Source organism: Syngnathus typhle, linkage group LG2, assembly GCF_033458585.1.
Source record: "Syngnathus typhle isolate RoL2023-S1 ecotype Sweden linkage group LG2, RoL_Styp_1.0, whole genome shotgun sequence".
Taxonomy (NCBI): Eukaryota; Metazoa; Chordata; class Actinopteri; order Syngnathiformes; family Syngnathidae; genus Syngnathus; species Syngnathus typhle.
Genome location: NC_083739.1, coordinates 3,980,540 through 3,999,431, shown reverse-complemented (window position 1 = coordinate 3,999,431; position 18,892 = coordinate 3,980,540). Strand labels below are relative to the sequence as shown.

The 18,892-nt window shown below is 45.0% G+C and overlaps 1 protein-coding gene across 2 annotated transcripts in view; it reads right to left on the bottom strand.

The window, feature by feature from the left end:
* Window positions 1-18,012, bottom strand: part of LOC133149996 (low-density lipoprotein receptor-related protein 1-like) — a 46,317-nt gene extending 28,305 nt beyond the window's left edge. The window contains exons 1-9 of one of the 2 annotated variants that reach the window (XM_061272251.1): window positions 17,376-18,012; window positions 13,172-13,312; window positions 8,823-8,960; window positions 3,886-4,005; window positions 3,616-3,744; window positions 3,290-3,550; window positions 1,532-1,694; window positions 1,142-1,364; window positions 31-220 (exon numbers count right to left, since the gene is read on the bottom strand). In XM_061272251.1, coding sequence (XP_061128235.1) covers window positions 31-220; window positions 1,142-1,364; window positions 1,532-1,694; window positions 3,290-3,550; window positions 3,616-3,744; window positions 3,886-4,005; window positions 8,823-8,960; window positions 13,172-13,312; window positions 17,376-17,448 — 1,438 coding nt within the window. In that variant the 5' untranslated portion in view covers window positions 17,449-18,012. The remainder of the gene's footprint in view (window positions 1-30; window positions 221-1,141; window positions 1,365-1,531; window positions 1,695-3,289; window positions 3,551-3,615; window positions 3,745-3,885; window positions 4,006-8,822; window positions 8,961-13,171; window positions 13,313-17,375) is intronic. The other variant, XM_061272250.1, reaches the window with a different exon arrangement.
* Between the last annotated feature and the right edge of the window lie 880 nt (window positions 18,013-18,892).

The window sequence follows — 18,892 nt, the reverse complement described above, 5'->3', positions numbered from 1 at the left end:
TGGGGCCCAGCGAATTATCCACGTGGGTACCTCGAGGTTGGCGCCGCTGGTGGTACACATGCAACGCGGCGCCGCGGTCCACCCGCGTCACCACCTGGAAGTCGGTGTTGTTGAAGCGGTTGACTCGGATCACGCTGGTCTTGGGGTTGAGGTTGCCTTCGTCCGAGTTGGTGGCGTACAAGTAGTTCTCAAAGACAGTCAGCCCGTACAGGTGCTCAATCTGAAACGCCATCGCACCGGGCATTCAGCATAGGCCAGGGGAGTCAAACTCATTTTTTTCGCGGGCCGTATTGTAGTCATAGCTTCTTTCGGCGGGCCATAATGACTGTCAACCCAAATAAATGTACCGTATTTTCCGGACTATAAGGCGCACCTTCAATGAATGGCCCATTTTAAAACTTTGTCCTTATATAAGGCGCACCGGACTATAAGGCGCACCGGACTATAAGGCGCACCATTAATGCATCAAGTCAGATTTTTAATCCAAATCAAATCATTCTCCATTTTATCTTTTTTATTTCAACTTCAGATGCAACAAATCACAAAATAATGAACCATAGTCTTTTTGATTCGTGATTCATAGTCTTAAGCGGGCCACTTATGATTGATTTCATGACATAATGCTTCGGGCCAATTTAAATTTAGGAATTTAGTCCATATATAAGGCGCACCGGACTATAGGGCGCACTGTCGGCTTTTGAGAAAATTTTAGGTTTTTAGGTGCGCCTTATAGCCCAGAAAATACGGTATGAGCAACTCATATTGTATACAGTAAAAGCTACAAAACAAACTGACAAATAACTCGTTTTCAAATCAGACAAGTAAAAATTGGTCAAATATTTAAAAGAAAAAAATATATTATTAAAAGTGAAGACGATTTACAATTCTAGTAATGACACACGAATTTGATGCACAATTTGTCTTCGCGGGCCAAATGAAATGATGTGGCGGGCCGTATCTGGCCCCCGGGCCTTGAGTTTGACACCTGTGACATAGACAGTGGACTCAGAACCAAAGATGACTTATTTCAAATAGATCGGAGGGTTGGGATTTGACCCGGGAAGCGTTTGTGGAAACATTCAGGCACGGAGACGCCATTGGTCCTTGTTCATCTGTGCTTGTGCCAACATTGGGTGCTCACCAGAAGACCTTGAATGATGCTGTGTCTGTTCTTGCCCTCATAGTCCACCACTTCGATGTAGTCCAGGTAGGCGTCGGCCCAGTACACCAACCGGTTGACCAGGTCCAGAGTGATGCCGTGGGGGAAGACGATCTTACTGTCCACCAGCTTTGTGCGGTTCTGACCGTCCATGTCGCAACGCTCCACCCTTGGCGTGGAGCCGTAGTCTGTGAAGAAAACCTTTCTGCAACCAGAAGAGGAAGAAAAGGAAGTGAGTCGGAGTTTCAGGATGACCAAAATGAGGAAGCCACACTTGCATGACTCCGAAATCATGTCGGATCAGCACGTTTGCTCATGGCGGCATTTTGGTCAGGAGCGTCGAGGGGTAATCTCGGGTGAGCGGTGACGCACCCCATGGCCGGGTCCAAGGCGATGCCTTTTGGGTTGTACAGCTCTTGGTCCAGCAGCGTCACGCACGTCTGGCCGTTCTTGTTGCAGACAAACACCCAGTCGTCCACATCGTCCACAAAGTAGAAGTTTCCCGTCAACCAGTCGATGGCCATCTGCTCCACGTCTGAAGAAGGCGCACGCACACGATGAACGTCATTCGGATCCAAATCAATTGGTAACGTTCCTCAAGTCAAAACTTTCCCGCTGCTCTTTGCACTTTTCAAAACCACTTCCAGTTAATCAACCATCATGACTTAGGTCTTGCGAAACAGTTCCTATTTTTACCCTATTTTAAAATCCTGAGCCAGCTGGAATGTGCTCGGAATTTGGATTATTGCCATGCGGCACTTTTGTTTCAATCCCACGAGGAGGGATTACAAAAAAAAAAAAACAACGGCTCGCTCAGTTGGTCACCAAGAACATCGAGTGACCTGAAGTTACGACAACCACCTCAAGAACTGTTCCCATCTTGCGACATAGAGGAACCTTACTTGCTGCCTCAGCTAAATTCCAACTCTCACTTTTGCTCAACTGGAGCAAAGTTGGACTTTGTGTGACCAAATCTTCCGCCGAGCATCGACAGGAACGTCAAAGTGGAATTAAAGCGCATCAGACACCATCTGGGCCTAATCTCCTCCCGCATCATGCAGCACATTTGAACTGGAGGAGAACACAACTATGAACGGGCCGGCATTAAGGCGTGGCAGCCGTCCATCCGTGCAGGGTAAATTTATGACGACTGCGCTGAAAATCCTGGTGCAACTCCAATCCTGAAATCATTGAGGTAGGGCTGTCTTCCACTTGAAAATAAGTGAAAACACGCAAGCCAATAAAAGAAAACACACCCAGGAAAGGGGGCAGGGGGGGGATGTCATGACGCCAAGCAGAACAACGACGACATTTCCAACGCTCTCAAAGCAGCCAGGCCCGCAGCAGGCAGCCATTACACAGACGCTATTGCGCAAACTACAACCGACAATTCCGGAAAGCCATCTTCTCTGGAGACGTTCGTTCATTCACTTTTTTGCACAAACTGCCTGCGGGCCAAAGTGAGCAGCCGAGGCATCATCCGGCACGCTCTCCGAGGCGCCCATAAATCAGCTTGTGTGCGAGCTCCACAGCTTCATGTTGACCGCATCTCCATAAAGACGTCGCCGACTTTTGCCCGCTTGATGTTTTTGAGCGCAGACGCATGGAAATGGTTATCGGCGCGGCGCGTCTGGACAGCAGACGGCCGTCGGAATGAATCGCTTCGATTCGTAAGATTTTCAATGATGGAAGGAGAAGTCTGGTGAAGAATTCCTGGCATTGTTTTCTAGGCGGCTCCGATGGAAGCAACGGATCGGGCCTCACGGGGTGTCAAACTCATTTTTGTCGGGGACCGTATTGTACTCATCGACAATTTACAATTTTAGTCATGACATGAATTCGATGTACAATTTGTCTTTGCCGGCCGCAAAAAATGATGCGATGGGCCGTATCGGGCCCCCAACCCTTGAGTTTGACACCCGTGAAATAAAAGGTAATATTTTACCGGGTCCCGCGCCAGTGACTCACAGGTATTTGGGTCAGTACGTGCATGTGACCTGACTGGACTGAACGCGACGGCTGCTCAGGCCCGCCGACGTACTTTTGATATTTCACACTGACACGCGGCAGAACCTTCAAAGCCCGTCTCCACCAATGGAATTTGAGTATTGCGTCAGCGCCGCTACTCACGGTGGAGCGTGATGGAAATGTTGATGGTGCGGACGTTAGTGACGCTTTTGAGGTCGGGGATGTCGGCGCATTTCAGCCGCGTGGCCGCCGGAGTTTCCCCCACGTCGATCCAGCAGACCGTCTGCTCGGCGTAAATAAAGTCCATGGCCATGGTCTGCTTGGTGGCGATGGAGGGCAGGCGGGACGTGGAGCCGCTCAGCGACGTGCAGCGGATGTCTTGCAGATTGGCAATCAAGAGCACGGGAAGACGATCCACCGGTTCTGCCAGGGGAGAAGAGCGGCCGTAAGGGGAGGGGGGGGAGCAGGGGGGAAAGGTCAGCTCTTACCGTTCTTGGCTTTGCAGGAGCGGTTGTCGGGCTGCAGCAGGTAGCCCTCCACACAGCTGCAGACGTAGGAGCCCTCCGTGTTCTTGCAGCTCTGACTGCACGTTCCGTACACGCCGCACTCGTTGAAGTCTAGCGCATACAGAAAAATCAGCCCAAATACACAAACATAGAAAAATCTTTTCACATACAGGACGTTATTTGAAAATGTCCAGCGTCATTTATTCTGAAGATGTTTCACTTTGGAGAACAAATGCAAAGGCGTCCACCCACCTTGACACGTCTTGCCATCCGTAGCCACCTCATGGCCGCTGGGGCAGTAACACTTGGGCCCGTCGTGAGTCACGGCGCAGTGAAACTGGCAGCCGTGGGAGGCGCAGGCCGGCGCGCTCTCTAAAAGATGAAGAAGATTTCAAACACGAGGTCAGAGAAGCCTCGTGAGGTCCACGGACACTCTATGTTACTTCCAGCGGGCAGGTGGCCATTGGAACGGGTCCATAAAATCAAGACAAAACATACTTCCTTTCCACAGCGGGACTTGGACTAAGAATTTGGGTGTTTGTTGAGCTGAGTGAAATCCAGCTTGTTGATTTTTCCACAACTCTGGTTAAACGCTGAGCACGTTCCCAACGCCTGAATGTGTTCCCAACGTTTCAAAAAACATCACGTGAGATTAACTCTGAGGAAGTGAAGGTGGAACATTTGGGAAACATTCATATTTGTGTCCATTTTATGAAATACCGTTTTTTTCCGTGTATAATGCGCCCCCGTGTATAATACGCACCCTAAAAATGGCATGTTGATGCTGGAAAAAAGCCTGTACCCATGTATAATACGCACCCGATTTTTTTATTTTATTTTTTTTAATTAAATTGTCGCCCCTCCCTTCCTGTGTCACCTCAGTCAATGTAACGTGTTTTGTATTTAAGTCCTGTCTGCCCCTCGCTCACCGTCGGATCATTGCATGTGTTACTGTCATGATGTCTGTTTGGTTTCTGTTCCTGTCTTTGGTAATGTCTTTTTGTTCCACGACTTTGTCGGTCAGTCCTGTTGTTGGACCATGATTTTCTTAAAAAAAAAAAAAAAAAAAAAATTTTTTTTTTTTTTTTTTTTAAATTGTACCCATGTATAATGCGCACCCCAGATTTTAGGACAATAAATTAGTTAAATTTTGCGCATTATACACGGAAAAAACCGGTACTATACCCATAGATAATTAAAAGAAAACCAATTTCATTTTCCTTTCCAGAAGTGAACTTAAAAAAAAAAAAATCTATCAATTCGAATGATGCAGATATGAAAGGTCAAAGTTTAGGCTGGCGCAAGATTTTCCCAAATCACCACCGAAGGAACATCGATGTGGATTATGCACCTGCATGAGAATCCAAATCTTCCTGGGCTCTTTTGCTGCAGTTCTTTGCTTACGTAAAGCCACAATGGGTCTTTTGTTGCGAGCCCAGTGAAAGGAAGAGTCCCCCGGCAAACTGTGTGGCCCCCATATCCAATCCATTCAGCAGGTCTCACGGCGTGAAAGGCCCCATGGCAAATGGACACCCACAAAGAAGTTGCCGCCGCAGTGTTCACCCCCGTTTTGGTTCACCTGCTTCTATGGCCAAGTGTGACCACATCTCATTCAAATATTGCAAATGGCCTTTTTGACAGCCCGTGAAATAGTCAAGAAGACCTGGATACTTTTACCTCCATCAATCGGTAATAAGAAGAAGGTCAATGGAGGAAAACGATTGATGAAGAGCAGTATTTGAGACGTTTGAGCCGAGCTTAATGAACCAAGTAAACATCACACACACACAAAGAGAGGAGGAGGAGGCCATCCGTTCCAAAGAAGCACGCCAATTCTGTTGATCCTTTCGACTGACTCTTCCAAATACGGATAACAAAAGCAGACCATTTTTTTTACCAACTAAACAGAATAACAAAACAACACAAAGAAACAATGTCGATGGTGTAAATCCGCAGCGCCAAAGGGCATGGAACCAGAAATATGGAGTCAATCTGGCACCGACCATAAAGTGAGGACATCTATTGCAGATGGCAGCAAACACAGTCATGCTGACATTATTCACAGAGTCCAGTCCAACTTTGTGTCATTTATTTTGGTCGACTTGACTGTTGTTGATGCCTCGAGTTGGTCTGAAGAGCAACCAGCATGTTTCTGGTGTTTTGGAAACGTCAGCGCTATTTCTTCTCGCAAATATACACAAATCCACTCAGCTCGGTGTTTGTTCCACATGGAAACTTTTCTGCGTAATGCCGTGACAGAAAATAAACTGGACATGCCTTAGCTTAACAGAAAAGCCCAGCGAGATGTGTTAGCATTAGCATTGGAAGCAAAGCGAAACAAATAAGAATTTGAAATTCAGACTCAATATTGTTGAAAAAGTTGTTTCATTTCCCTGCAGTGGCAACTCCGGCGTGTGACCTTGGCTTCTTCCCAGGACATTCCTACCTTTGTACCTTCACCGTCTGGAAACAAGTCTGGACGTGTCCTCTACCCGCTGCAGCTTTCCCAACACTGTGACATGACACGCAAGCATTGCAACACCTTATAATATACCGGCCCACAAGGCACTATCCATCCATCAATCCATCCATCCATCCATCCATCCATCCATCCATCCATCCATCCATCTATCCATCCATTTATCCATCCATCTATCCATCCATCTATCCATCTATCCATCTATCCATCTACCTACCTACCTACCTACCTACCTATCTACCTACCTACCTACCTATCTATCTATCTATCTAGCAGATTCTAGCTAGCTAGCTAGCTCTCTGTCTCTTTCTTTCTTTCTTTCTTTCTTTCTTTCTTTCTTTCTTTCTTTCTTTCTTTCTTTCTTTCTTTCTTTCTTTCTTTCTTTCTTTCTTTCTTTCTTTCTTTCTTTCTTTCTTTCTTTCGGATACCTCAAGATTTGTGGAAAGCTGAGCAGAATTCTACGAGGCACTCTCGGAGAGGAGAGTGCTAGCTAGCTAGCTAGCTAGCTATCAAGCTGGCTATATATCTAGCTAGCTCTCTCTGTCTCTCTGTGTCTCTCTGTGTCTTTCTTTCTTTCTTTCTTTCTTTCTTTCTTTCTTTCTTTTGTATGCCTCAAGATTTGTAGAAAAATGAGCTGAATTCTACGAAGCACTCTCGGGGAGAACGAGATGCGTTCAGGTTCCGTCCATACTGGGTGGTGTTGAAATGGGAGGCTTATCCCATCCAGAGCCCATTTTGCTGGACTTTGCGGCCGCAGAATCACAAGAGACTGACAAATAGAGTCGGAGAGGCAGCTTGAGTAATAAGCAAACAATGTTTTGAGAACTCCAAACAGTGGCAACGTGCTTCCCCAGACATCCACTTTTAGACTTTAAACACAAACAAAGGCAAGCAACATTTGGTGGAGCCGTCCACTGAGTTCAACACACACAAATAGCGATGGCAGCTAAAGACATAACAGGTCTTGTCATGCTAACTGCAGCCATAAAAGCATTCAGGTCAAGAGCCGCTCATGAATAAAGATGAACGTGTGGCCTTTCCACAGGCTGCGTCAAATCTCTCGCTCTCTCCTTCCACACTTACTCAGACATGAAGGACAAAGACAATTCACTGCATGCATAAACAATTGGCGGAGAATAAGAAGCAACGAGGAGAAAGCTCACAGGACGACAAACTGTCGTGACCCCATTTTCTCTTTTACCATAAATCAGTCACTTCTGAGGAACAAGACCTTTGACCCCCTGCAGAGGCCCCATTACCCTCAAAATGACACTTGACGCACAAAAGCAAGCCTTAAGTGACAAAAAAAAAAAAAAAGATAACTGCCCAAGGGCACGATCGGGTATTTTTATTCAGTATCACCTGGAAGAAAGTTTAAAAAAAAAAATCATAATATTGGATTTGATTTATATCAAATTTGGCCTACTTTTACTGAGCCAATCTAAAATATTGTTCTTTAATTACTGTTTATCAACCAATCATCGTTGGAATACTTTGTTAAAATTCAGGATTGAAAAAAAATAAAAATAAAAACATGTAAGCAATATCACACAAGAAACATGAATGATGTTTTGCCAACTTTGATTCAACACAATCAACAAATCAGTCAGCTTTTCACACATTATATTATATTTGACAGCCGGAAATTAAGATTTGGACAATTTTTTTGTGAAAGAATGTCAGGAAACAATTAATTGGACAATTTATTGTCGATGAATCACTCACTCGCCAAATGAGCAAATGTGTGAAACTTGAATATCCTTCCCATTTCCAAAAAAGATGACAATGCCAATCCAAACTACGTACGAGATCGGAGTTGCCTCTTTGGCCGCCGCTGTCAACATGCGGCGAGTGACAAAGTGCGCTTTCAGACATCAGCGCCGCCGTACGCTAGCTAGCACAAGACGCCAGTTTGTACAAGCAAACACAAGGATGCTTGTGAAGGACCAGAACTTTTCCTCAAATGGGTTCTGGACACACTGCTGCTGTGTGTGTGTTGGGGGGTGGTGTGGGGGGGGGGGCAATGGGTGTGTTTGGGTGTGTATTTGCAAGAATGTGACCGTGTGAGTGCATGTTTAGGTGACTGCATGCATTACAAGCATGAGTGTATATCGCTTGCGTTGAGCTGTGATTGGCTGACAATCATCTCCACAAGATTCCGAAGATTTTGAAACAAAAGTGGGATATCAGCCGCAACAAAAAAAGCTCCCACTATTGTCCCCTTTGAATCTTTGATGGACTTCACCGACTCCGACTTTGCTCTCCAAGTCAAGTGTTGAGATGTTTTTATTACGCTCAACTTCTTTGTTCATTCAAACGTGACCTCAAAATTGCAAGACAATATGGACCCAATGTGTTCCAGCGCCCATTTGTCTCCTGTCTGTAATTAATGGAGGGGATTTTTCCAGTTGCCTCAATGCTCATCAATCATTGTGTCAAACCCGAGGCCCGGGGGCCAGATGTGGCCGGCCACATCATTTTATGTGGCCCGCAAAGACAAATTACTAAAATGAAAAATTGTCTTCACTTAAAAAAAAATAGATATTGCTGGCAATTTTTATTACCAGTCGTCTTTTTGAAATATTTGAACGACAAAACCTGACACCCCTGCTCAACAGATAAATGAATGACCCCGCCTCCACACCAACCAGAAATAAGAAGCAATCAAAGCAGGAGGGTAAGGGAAGTTTTTTCTTCCGAGCATGCTCACCTCTGCAGTGAGGGCCCTCGTCCCATCCGTCGGAGCAGTCGGGGACTCCGTCGCACAGTTTGCTCATGTGGAGGCAAACGTCAACCTCCAAGCAGCCGTGCTCATTGACGGGACACTTGCTCACTCGGTTGTGCAAGCCTGCAAAACAAAAGCAAGATTAGATTGGAGAAAGAAGTATTTTATTGTTTGGACGGAGCAGCCATTTTCTACCAGGGAAGTCCAAGGTGTTTCCAGTCCAAACACAAAAGTCAAACATACGTGCCCCAACAACAAATGACAACATTTTGATTCCGTTTCTCCCACACTTGTGTCCATTTCTCAGGCCAAACAATTTGCTTTGAATCTTTTTCATCCTTCCTGCGCCTCCTTTTCCTCCCTCGTCGCTCTCCCTTTCCAACATCTGCTGGCTGACCCATTTTACCAAAACACTCAAGGTGCAAGTTCACCCCCTGCAGAAAAAGACTTCTGCAGCAGCAGTTGTGCTGGTGATGAAGTTTGGAAAAACAGTTCATCGGATACTTTTGTCAGGGACATCATTTGTTATCTGTGGCAATAATAGACCGCCCCCGACCCCCCCCCCAGCTTCCATGGTGGAGCAGCGGAGACCAAAAAGTGCCACATTCAAAAACAATGGTTGTTTGTGTACATGTGCAGCTCTCCCACCTCGCTGCCTGAGCCTTTAAGCCTGCCCGATTTACATTCAATAAATGACTAAGTCCACGTGAACTTTCCTAACAGGAACTCACCGCAGCTCACGGCGCATTCCATCGCTGTGTAGTAGTAACTCAATGAAATTTTTATTTCCAGTCTTGTTTGTCTTCTATTTGCAAAACATATTTGCATCAAAGTGGTGCTTTTCACAAGACGCTACTTTTTTGTCACAAACTACCGGTACCGGTTAGTGAACCCGGTCTGTGTTCATCTGCTGACTACAGACAAATATAAAAACTGGAAATAGATTTTTTTTTTTTTTTCCTGCCTTGATTGTCACAGAGTGACAAATTCTATGGGTTGGGCAAGATCAAGCAAAATGCTGAATGGGAACACGGAGCGCCTCTCGCAGTGGCGGGGAGACAAAAAAAATAAATAAATGAAAGACGCTTGTGCGCTCTGTTACAGTGTAGGAAGTTGTCGGTGGTGTGAGGCCCATGAAAGATTGAGGCAATAAATGAATCAATGAATGAATTAATAAATACAGACTTAAATATATAAATAAATACAGACTTAAATAAATAAATAAATAAATGGATACAAATAAATGGACACAAATAAATGGACAGAAATAAATAAATAAATGATAGAGAAATAAATAAATGCTGACACAAATAAATAAATAAAGTCAGACACAAACAAACAAACAAATAAATAATAAATAAATAAATGCTGACACAAATAAATAAATAGTCAGACACAAATCAAATTAAAAAAATATATAAATAAATAAATGGTGCAGCTATGGTCAGAGACGCAAAGGGGGTGGCGCAAATAAATAAATAAATAAATAAATGGTGCGGCTTTGGTCAGAGACGCAAAAGGGGCGGGATTAGCGAAGGGAGGCTGCGTTCAAATCTTGCTGGTGGCTTCTTTTAATACTGCAATTTCCTATCCAAAAGTTCTTCTTGACTTAAATAGGAATAAAATGCCTGTGGACTCATATGAAGCCCCCAGTAGTGCAATTCAAGTTGTTTGAAGGATTTGAGTGCGCAATAAAGACACATAATGATGATTTCCATTTTTAAAAAAAAGCCCAGCCTCAATCTTCCTTCATAAATTGGAGATTACAGGATATCCTCCACGTTATTGAAAGCGCTATTGCGCAAGTCTCCTTACCAAATTGCATTTGCTGCCCAACAGCTCGACCTCTGAAGCAACATATATTCATCTTGGGCATAAAGGTGTACTTTTTATTCCTGCCTCTCTACTTTGACGCTCGTGACGCAACCGAGGACAGAACACTCAAGTGGGCCACATCGACAACAATTGGAGACAGTGGTGCCAGAGTGGCGTGAGAAAGTCCTGTGCGCTCGCTCGCTCGCCCGCCCTCCCTCTTTGTGTTGATAGCTCGCTGAAGATGACTCGGGATGGGCGAGCGAGCCCCATTTGCAGGGCTTTGCTCCTTCCTCTCCTCTATGGGGGCAGCGTGTCACCGCCCCCCCCTGAGCCTACAGTTACATGACTGATTACAGGTTGTAAAATGAGCTCCCCCCCCTCTACTATAAAAGGCGTCCCACTACAAAAAGCGCTTGAAAAGCACATAATGGCGTCTCCGTTCTCGCTCTCGGCCTACAAGCTAATCTGCTCATTTTCCTTTTTCTGTGGAATCACTCTCTCTCTCCACACGGCTCCTTCCCGAGCCCGCCGCTGGCTCGGTGGTCCCGGAAAGGCGCAGATAAGCAACCGCGTGTGGGCTGCAGCTGCGCGGCAATGATAACGTTGTCCGTCCGTCAAACCTTCCTCCGAGTTCAGCCCCAGGAAAATGGAATAAAAGGACCACGTGGGGAAAATGGTCATTTCGATACACCCCGCCCAATTTATTCAGGTCAAACTTCCATCAGAAATGGCCTGGAGTGGCAGCTTGTTGGCAGTCCAACGGAGACGCCCGCAACTTTTTGATGTGGGAAAGGGTTCCTTCTTCTGACATGCTAAGGCTTCCTCAAACATCTGTTCCCGGTTGCCGGCTCCACCGCAATGAATGCGCTTTGAGCAATTATAGAATCGTAATGAGGTGCAGCCGCTGTCTTTTGTTTGATTGAAAAGGACACAAAAGAAGTTTGAAAAAGAAAAAAAAAAACTCTGACGCAGCATATTGAATTTTAACAAAAGGGATCGACTGCGTTTCGAATGACCTTTGTAGGATAACAAAATTACCGACTTAGTGAGCGGTAATTACCAGTAACACACAAAATGGAGGTTAAAAGGGGGTTTTGATATAAAGTAGAAGAGGTTTAAGAGAAGGCCAGTCCTTTCGATTCTTGTTATTGCATCCGCATTAAATTACTCCTGACCCAAATAGATAACAAAAATTATCTTTACAAGGGCAATAAGAAGCCAGTTCGGAGGAATGGAGCGATTGGCACTTTCAGACTGCAAGTGGCAAAAGCCAACCCGGCTGCTTTTCCATTCCTCTGAGTCACAGCAGGAGTTGAAATCATCTTTTCCTCCAAACTCGGATCTCCGGAGGTCATGCAAGCTCAGAGTGCTTTTTGTTTCCTGATCATCTGAGCAACTGCGTTAAAGCTAACCAAGCTCACTCGCCGAGAAGGAAAAGCGCTTGGGTTTCAGTAAGACGTCTTGAACGATCTCGGAGGACGAGAGAAGCGCATCAACGGACAGCCGAATGGAGCGCGTGGCTAACTGAGCGCAACGCTGCTATTTTGAGATGAAGAACACCACTGCTGTCTGTCAGCGCCTCAGTCTCAATTCATTCACAAGCATTCGCTTACCCGCAGCCGAGCTATTTTATTTATTTTTTTTAAAGAATAATTGGTCGAAGACATTCATGTTTGGACAACATACAACTTTGATTCTGTGAATGACTTTAAAATGGAATTTTAACACTTCAAGATGGCAAATTTATAACGTGAGGCCTCGTAAATAAATAAATAAAATCGAGTGGGCAAGTTTATAACATGAGGCCCAAAATAAATAAATAAATATTTAAAAATAAAAAAAAAATAAAAAAATAAAGCTAGCTTATAACATGAGACCTCAAAGAAAAAAAAGAAAAATATCAAGCTCTCCTGTCAACTAAATCAGCTGTAAGCGGCTCCACTCAACTATCAACTGTCAATCAAATCCCATAGACCTGAAGACACGAATCTTTGAGGCATGAAAATCTCTCCGCCCCGTCCCGATGTCATCTTGCAGCAAACATGCATCATGGACTTGCTATCTCAATGTGCTTCAAAATGACAACCAGAAGGAAACATCTCCATCATCAATCAATCATATTTCTTTCCCCCATTTCATGACGTCATGTAGCAAGTGCATTTTCTGTACAATGAAAATAGATTGAATAGTCCCCTTCGATGGCAAGAAAACAAGAACCTTGGAGCCGCCTGTCATCTTCCTGTCTGGACATAAAAGCGAGGAAGCTCTTGCGGCGCGACAGTCGGCCTTGTGGCACACCCTGACTCTACAATAAAAGCCCACGGGCCCCAAAAGAAGGTGGGACCATCTACGGAGACTGCGACGGTCGACTGCGAGCCAGACAAGAGCAGACCCGTCCCCGAACAAAACATAATTTGACACTGCGGCCTTCCTGGGTTCACAGCACTCAAAGCACCCAGAAAATGAGACGACATCAAATGGCGTGTCTTTTGACGTGCGGTCAGAAAATGCAGACTCACAGATGTCGGGCGACTCGTCGGAGCCATCTGGACAGTCCTTCTCCCCGTCGCAGCGCCAACCTTTGGAGATGCAGGTCATCTGGTCTTTACACACAAATTGCTTGGGACTGCACGTCCTGGTTTGCTCCTCGGCTTTGGGAGCTGAGGAAAAAAAAACAAAATTGGACTCTTTAGTTTGCTGTCTTAAGCCATTTTGCACTCTGGTTTTCATTGTTTTGTCGTTTGAGCAAACAGTATAAGCGCTTCTTTCTAGTAGATGTGCTCCAAACAATCTTGTGTGACATTTGACTGGATAGATTTAGATTAGCAACGCCCGTCCAAGCCGAGCAAACCATTTCGTGTTTCTTGTCTTTTCGGCTAGCCGCTTGACAGCAGCGCAAAGGTTGCATTGTGATTCTCGAGCCCTCTTTCGCCCTGGATGACTCGCCTCACCTACGTGCTTGGCAGGAAGAGAGCTGTTTAAGACGGAGGGAGGGAGGGAGGGAGCTTTGCCAGCCATGGCCGGACTCCAACCCCCGAGCACAAATGAGCGAAAGCGTCGGCCTCGGCGTCCTCTCGCAATCTGACTAAGCTTTGGTCTCCATGAAACGGGAAATAAAGCATTGCGCTTTCTAATGCAGCCTGACATTTGGACGTAGGAGAGAACCTTTAAGTCGAATTTGATTTGGGGGGGGCTGGCTGAGGAGGGGCGAAAACTGGCTTCTAAAAGCCACGAGAATATTTCATACCAAGATGTGATTTGTTGATTCATCTAGCAAGTCACTCTTTTTTTTTTTTTTGCTAAATTTGCCAGGGTGCTAGCGAATTTTGGAAAAGCCTAGCTCAGGATGACATATTGAACGAGTCGAGTCCGAGGAAAAGTGACCCCCAAATGACAAGGGTATGCAAGCAACATACAAACATAAAAAGAAAACAATTTCCGGTCTCCTCAGACCCATTTGAAGCTTCGGTACCACAAATACGCGTTTGTACATTGGAACTTGTCATGCATTTATTAATTTAAAAATAAAATTGTATTTATTATTATGTCTATTTTTTTATATTTTTATATTAATATTTTTAAATATTTTAATATTTATGTTTTGGGTGCCTAAGTGCAATTTTTTATTTATTTTTATCAGGTACTACCGGTCTGGAGGTATGTACGTATATGACAAGTCACACAAAACTAATTTATTAATTTAAAAATAAAATTGTATTTATTATTGTGTGTATTTATTTTTTGATATTATTAGATTAATATTAATAAATAAAATGAATAAATAGAATACATTAAAAAATAATAAACAGCTGTCAAAATATTGAATTTGCTGCCAGCCGAAGTGGACGGATGTTTTTGACGCTCCTTGAAAATGGTGCGCACGAAGGAAGAAGCATCATCCATGTTGGCCGATGGATTTGAGTCAAGCCCGTTTTGGGATTGTTTACGTTTGGCTGCCCGAGTGGACTTTGTTGCAAAAGGAAACCTAAAGTAACAAGCAAGCAGCGCAATTTTTCGACTTGAAAGTTGCTGACGCTGCACTTCAAAGAAGGAAGGGAAGAAACGTGTGTTTTGATGAATTTGCTTGATATGTCGATTGGAAGGTCAAAAGTGAAAGCGCTGCATCCCACAGGCAAACCATTTGCATGATGAGGAACAACACCAGGAGAACCAGGGCAGATGGAAGTTGTTAGTCCTGAATTTTTGTGCCGCATGAATAATTCACATGTCGAGGCCTTTGGGATGTATTAAGGAATACCAAAGTCAACTTAGAGAGAAGCAATATGCGTAGCAGCTGAAAAGAAGGGACGATGAAGAGTAACGTTTGGAGAGCAAAGACAGCTCCAGCTTGATTGGACCTCAGAATGGACTGGAGGAACTTCAATGAAAACATTGCTGGTTCTTGTCGTCATCTCGTCTTCACTGCTGCTCTTGCACTTTGTTCGAACGTCTATCCTTACGAAAAATACAGATTATCATGAGATGGCGAGTCCACACAAGATGCTAATGGGACTTTCCAAGGAGTAGAAACAACCAACCGTTGTCTGGAGCAATTCTCCTTTTACACAATGGAACACAGCCAAAAAAGGCAAAGGTGGCCACCGAGAAGGTAGCGACGACGTTGACAAATTGCATCGTAAAGCTTTTCCATTGTCAAAAATCCCTGCGGGCTTTGCAACCGCATCACGCTGATCCAGCGAGCTAATTATTAACCAACGCGACAATCTTCACGGGCGGCAGCTATTCAATATTTGTCGCATTCTATCAATTCCTCTGTTGAGCTCCTCGGCCTGACTAGTGAGCGTTAGCAGCTAGTTAGCTAACATGGAGATGTGCTCTGGTGCTTCACATGTAAAAGGATGTCCAACGTTGGCGATTCTCCGCCTTTTAAATGGGAAGTCAAGCCAACAATTGTCTTTGTAAAAATATGTTCTACGCAGCCCAGCTTCTGATTATTGTTTGCTTTGTAGAATATGAATGAAACAGGAAAAATCCACCAGTTGTTATTCATCTCAGGGGGCGGCCATTTTGACACTGGCTCATCACAGTTGTCAGCTCACAACCAATCACAGCTCAGCGGTTTTATCAAGCAGAGCCGCGATGGCCGACTGAGATAGCCAACTAATTCCTGCACAGACTAGCCCGTGTGTGAAAATCATCCCCGAGACTTGTGCGTCAATCGTTTGTTGCCATCATTCAAAGTTACTCAATGAACCGCCGCGGCTCTCGCTGGTATTATCTGAGGGCTGGCAGATGTTTGCAGTGTCAGTTTGAGAGGAAAAGGTGAGGTCAGGTGCAACCAAAAGGTTTGGGCAAACAGAGCAAAGTCTGAAGTCAGTCCAAAGTTTCACAAACAAACACAGAGGAGACAAGGGCAATTTGTGTGACGATTATTCTACGAGGAAATAGATCCTTCCCGGCGTGTTGATTTTTTTTGTACATTCCGTGGATCTTTATCTGACGACACCAAAAAGTTCAACTGAGGAATTTGGGAAGAATTCCATTTCTGACCCTTTGGTCATTGTTACAAAAAGGAACCTGACAAAATATTTGTTATTTTCCACTTCATTGGCGTCAGCTTGCCCTCAATTTCCAGAGCAACTTTCCAATTTTGCTAACTTTCAACTTCACAAGAGGAGACAGGCATTTTATTCTGTCTGTCAGTCAGTCCGCTGCTTGACTTGCTGCAGCTTTGAGCATTTGTGAAGGCAAGACTTTTACGAGCGCCTCGAGTAAAAGCAAGAGCCGTCTGTTCAGCACTAAAGCGCCTTGACTTTTTCACCTTCCCCTCGCTAATCCCCCGTCATTCATAAAATACAGCCCCCTCTTTCGCTTATTATTTGGACTCTGGGCACTATTTCAAATTCAGATCAAACCTGCTCCATCTTAAGTTGACCCAGAGAACAAATATAGAAGAACTTCCAGGCTGTGACGTAACCATATGTCCGTTTCACCAAATTCATCCGGCTGAGGTTTATTTCACTTTTCAGCCGGTTCCTCCCTCCCTCCCCCTCGAGGCGATCCCATCTACGTTGGATTAATGGTCTCCCTGTACCCAGATGTTCCACGCTTGCGATGGAGGAGAAGGGAGGAGCTTTGGGACTTTTTGAAAGCCCTGCTATGGCTTTCACCCTCTCCAAGCATTTTGCTTACGTAGATCCTATCTAACAAGTTACAACACACAAACACGCATGGGGACAACGTGAGAACACAAGTATGCAACATGTCGTGCACTCGGCTCTTCAACTCTCCCTTTGCTCATTGTGAGATGAATTTATGAGCCTCCCTCCAAGCCTCAACAGGTCGATGCTGTTAAAATGTCGTTAGTCGAGTCAAGGAGGATGCAAGCTCATTATTTGAGGGCAAACCGTGCAGTCAGCAACCTTCCACGTCAGGTATTGGGACATGATTCATAAAAACGCAGACATTGAAAGGAGGAAGAAACCGCCACAATAACGCTGATTTTACGTCAATGCCGCAAAGCCGCGTCTGTCTTCATTTTGCAAATCCCCCCAAAAAGGCAGGCCCCCTTGAATCAAATCACGTCTCGGCATCGGTGCGCCACTTTGAATCGATGGAAGGTATAGGGAGCATTAGATGAAGCTGCTGCGGTGTGTCTGAAGCCGCTTTGTGTGTCCGTGCACGGGCCTTTTGTGCACAAAATCAAGTGGTCCCCCTTTCTTTGGGGTATGACAGTGCTGAAGCAGCCAACAGGCGTCTTACCTTCGGCTGCGCGGCTCGGAGCGATGACCCCCAAGCTGAGGAGAAATCCCAAATAGAGCCAGCTCATCGCCATCTCCTGACTAAGCCCTCACTGCTATCGGGGAAAGCAGCAGCGGTGGCTGGCGTGGTACTTTGCCCGGATGTCTAAACCCAAAGTAGTCCGATCGAGCACCTCATCCGAGCTCCAGCTCCGATATCATCCGGGTGGGAATGGTTCGCTTGCACCCTCAGTCCAGCACGCCTCCCTCTTTTTCTTCTTCGGGCGAGGAAGAAATGGAAAAGCCGCTGAGTGAAGCTCAGCTCAAGTTAGACGAGGCGCTGCGCTGCAGCAGTACTGTCATGTAAGATACTGGAAGGGGCGCTCAGCTTTCAAACATCATGCACACGGTGTGGCTGGCCCCTCTTAGCACACACTCACCACCATGCATGCCAGCACCACCTCCACAAGCTCGCTCCCGCGCACGCACACGCGAGAACACCGGCTCCCCACACAGGATTCCGCAAATCAAATGACGGGCAATCACAAAATGCCCAAATGATAGCCGCGTTCGTCCAAAGTGTCTCCTCGAACGTGCAAGCGCGTGAGTGGATGCTAAATGTGCAGCTCCGAGCACCGTGGACGAGCCTGTGACGTAACCAGCATGATTCCACACCAAAAAGAAAAACGGACGGCCACTGCGCATGCGTCACCATACCTCCTTTTTTGTGTGCTTTTTTAGCACACTTTCGATTTGGGATTGTTGGGGGTGAGCTCAATTCGTGATGGGACCTTCGTACTGTATGAGCACGTGTGATTTTCAATAAAATCGTATCATAATGACAAATCGCAACATTTGAATGAGTGGGTGAATTTGCTACAATTCCGCAATTTGTAGAAATAATCTAAGGGGAGGCAAAATCAACGTCTTTTTTATTCACGTTTCGTTTCACCTACTTTGACACACATTACCACACTACAGGAATTCCAAGTGAGAAGAGAAAGTTTGGTGAAGCCCAATGAATAGACCTCTGCGTTTCATGACAAATGGCGCCCTCTAGTGGTAATGAGACAGGTTTTGATTTTCGTTTGAACTCTTAGACAATTTATTAGCGCCACCAAGGAGAATTTTTGAAACTTTGAAGTTTGATCGCTGTTCTCTTTAATTTAATCACGCAACATATTTTAGGGCGCTCTTTTTTGTTGACAATTGAACAGCACTGTATTGTAAAGCTGCTACGAGAAGCTTTCATATATGAAATGACGTACAAATAAGGAAAACAAATTCACACAAAAATAAAATACACTGGTGATCAACAATAACGGCAAATTAGAGAGGAAAACAGAATTTTAACAAAAAAAATATTTCTTCAGCAAATTTATGCAACTATTGCAGCTCAGAAACAAAGCAAGCAAGTTCTGAGGGTTCAATAGAAGAGACAACACTGTCAGCCACAAATAAAAATGGGAGTAAAGCTACTTAAAAATATTTTTTAACTGACCACCCAAGAAAGGTCTTTTCCTTTTGAATCATTTATCA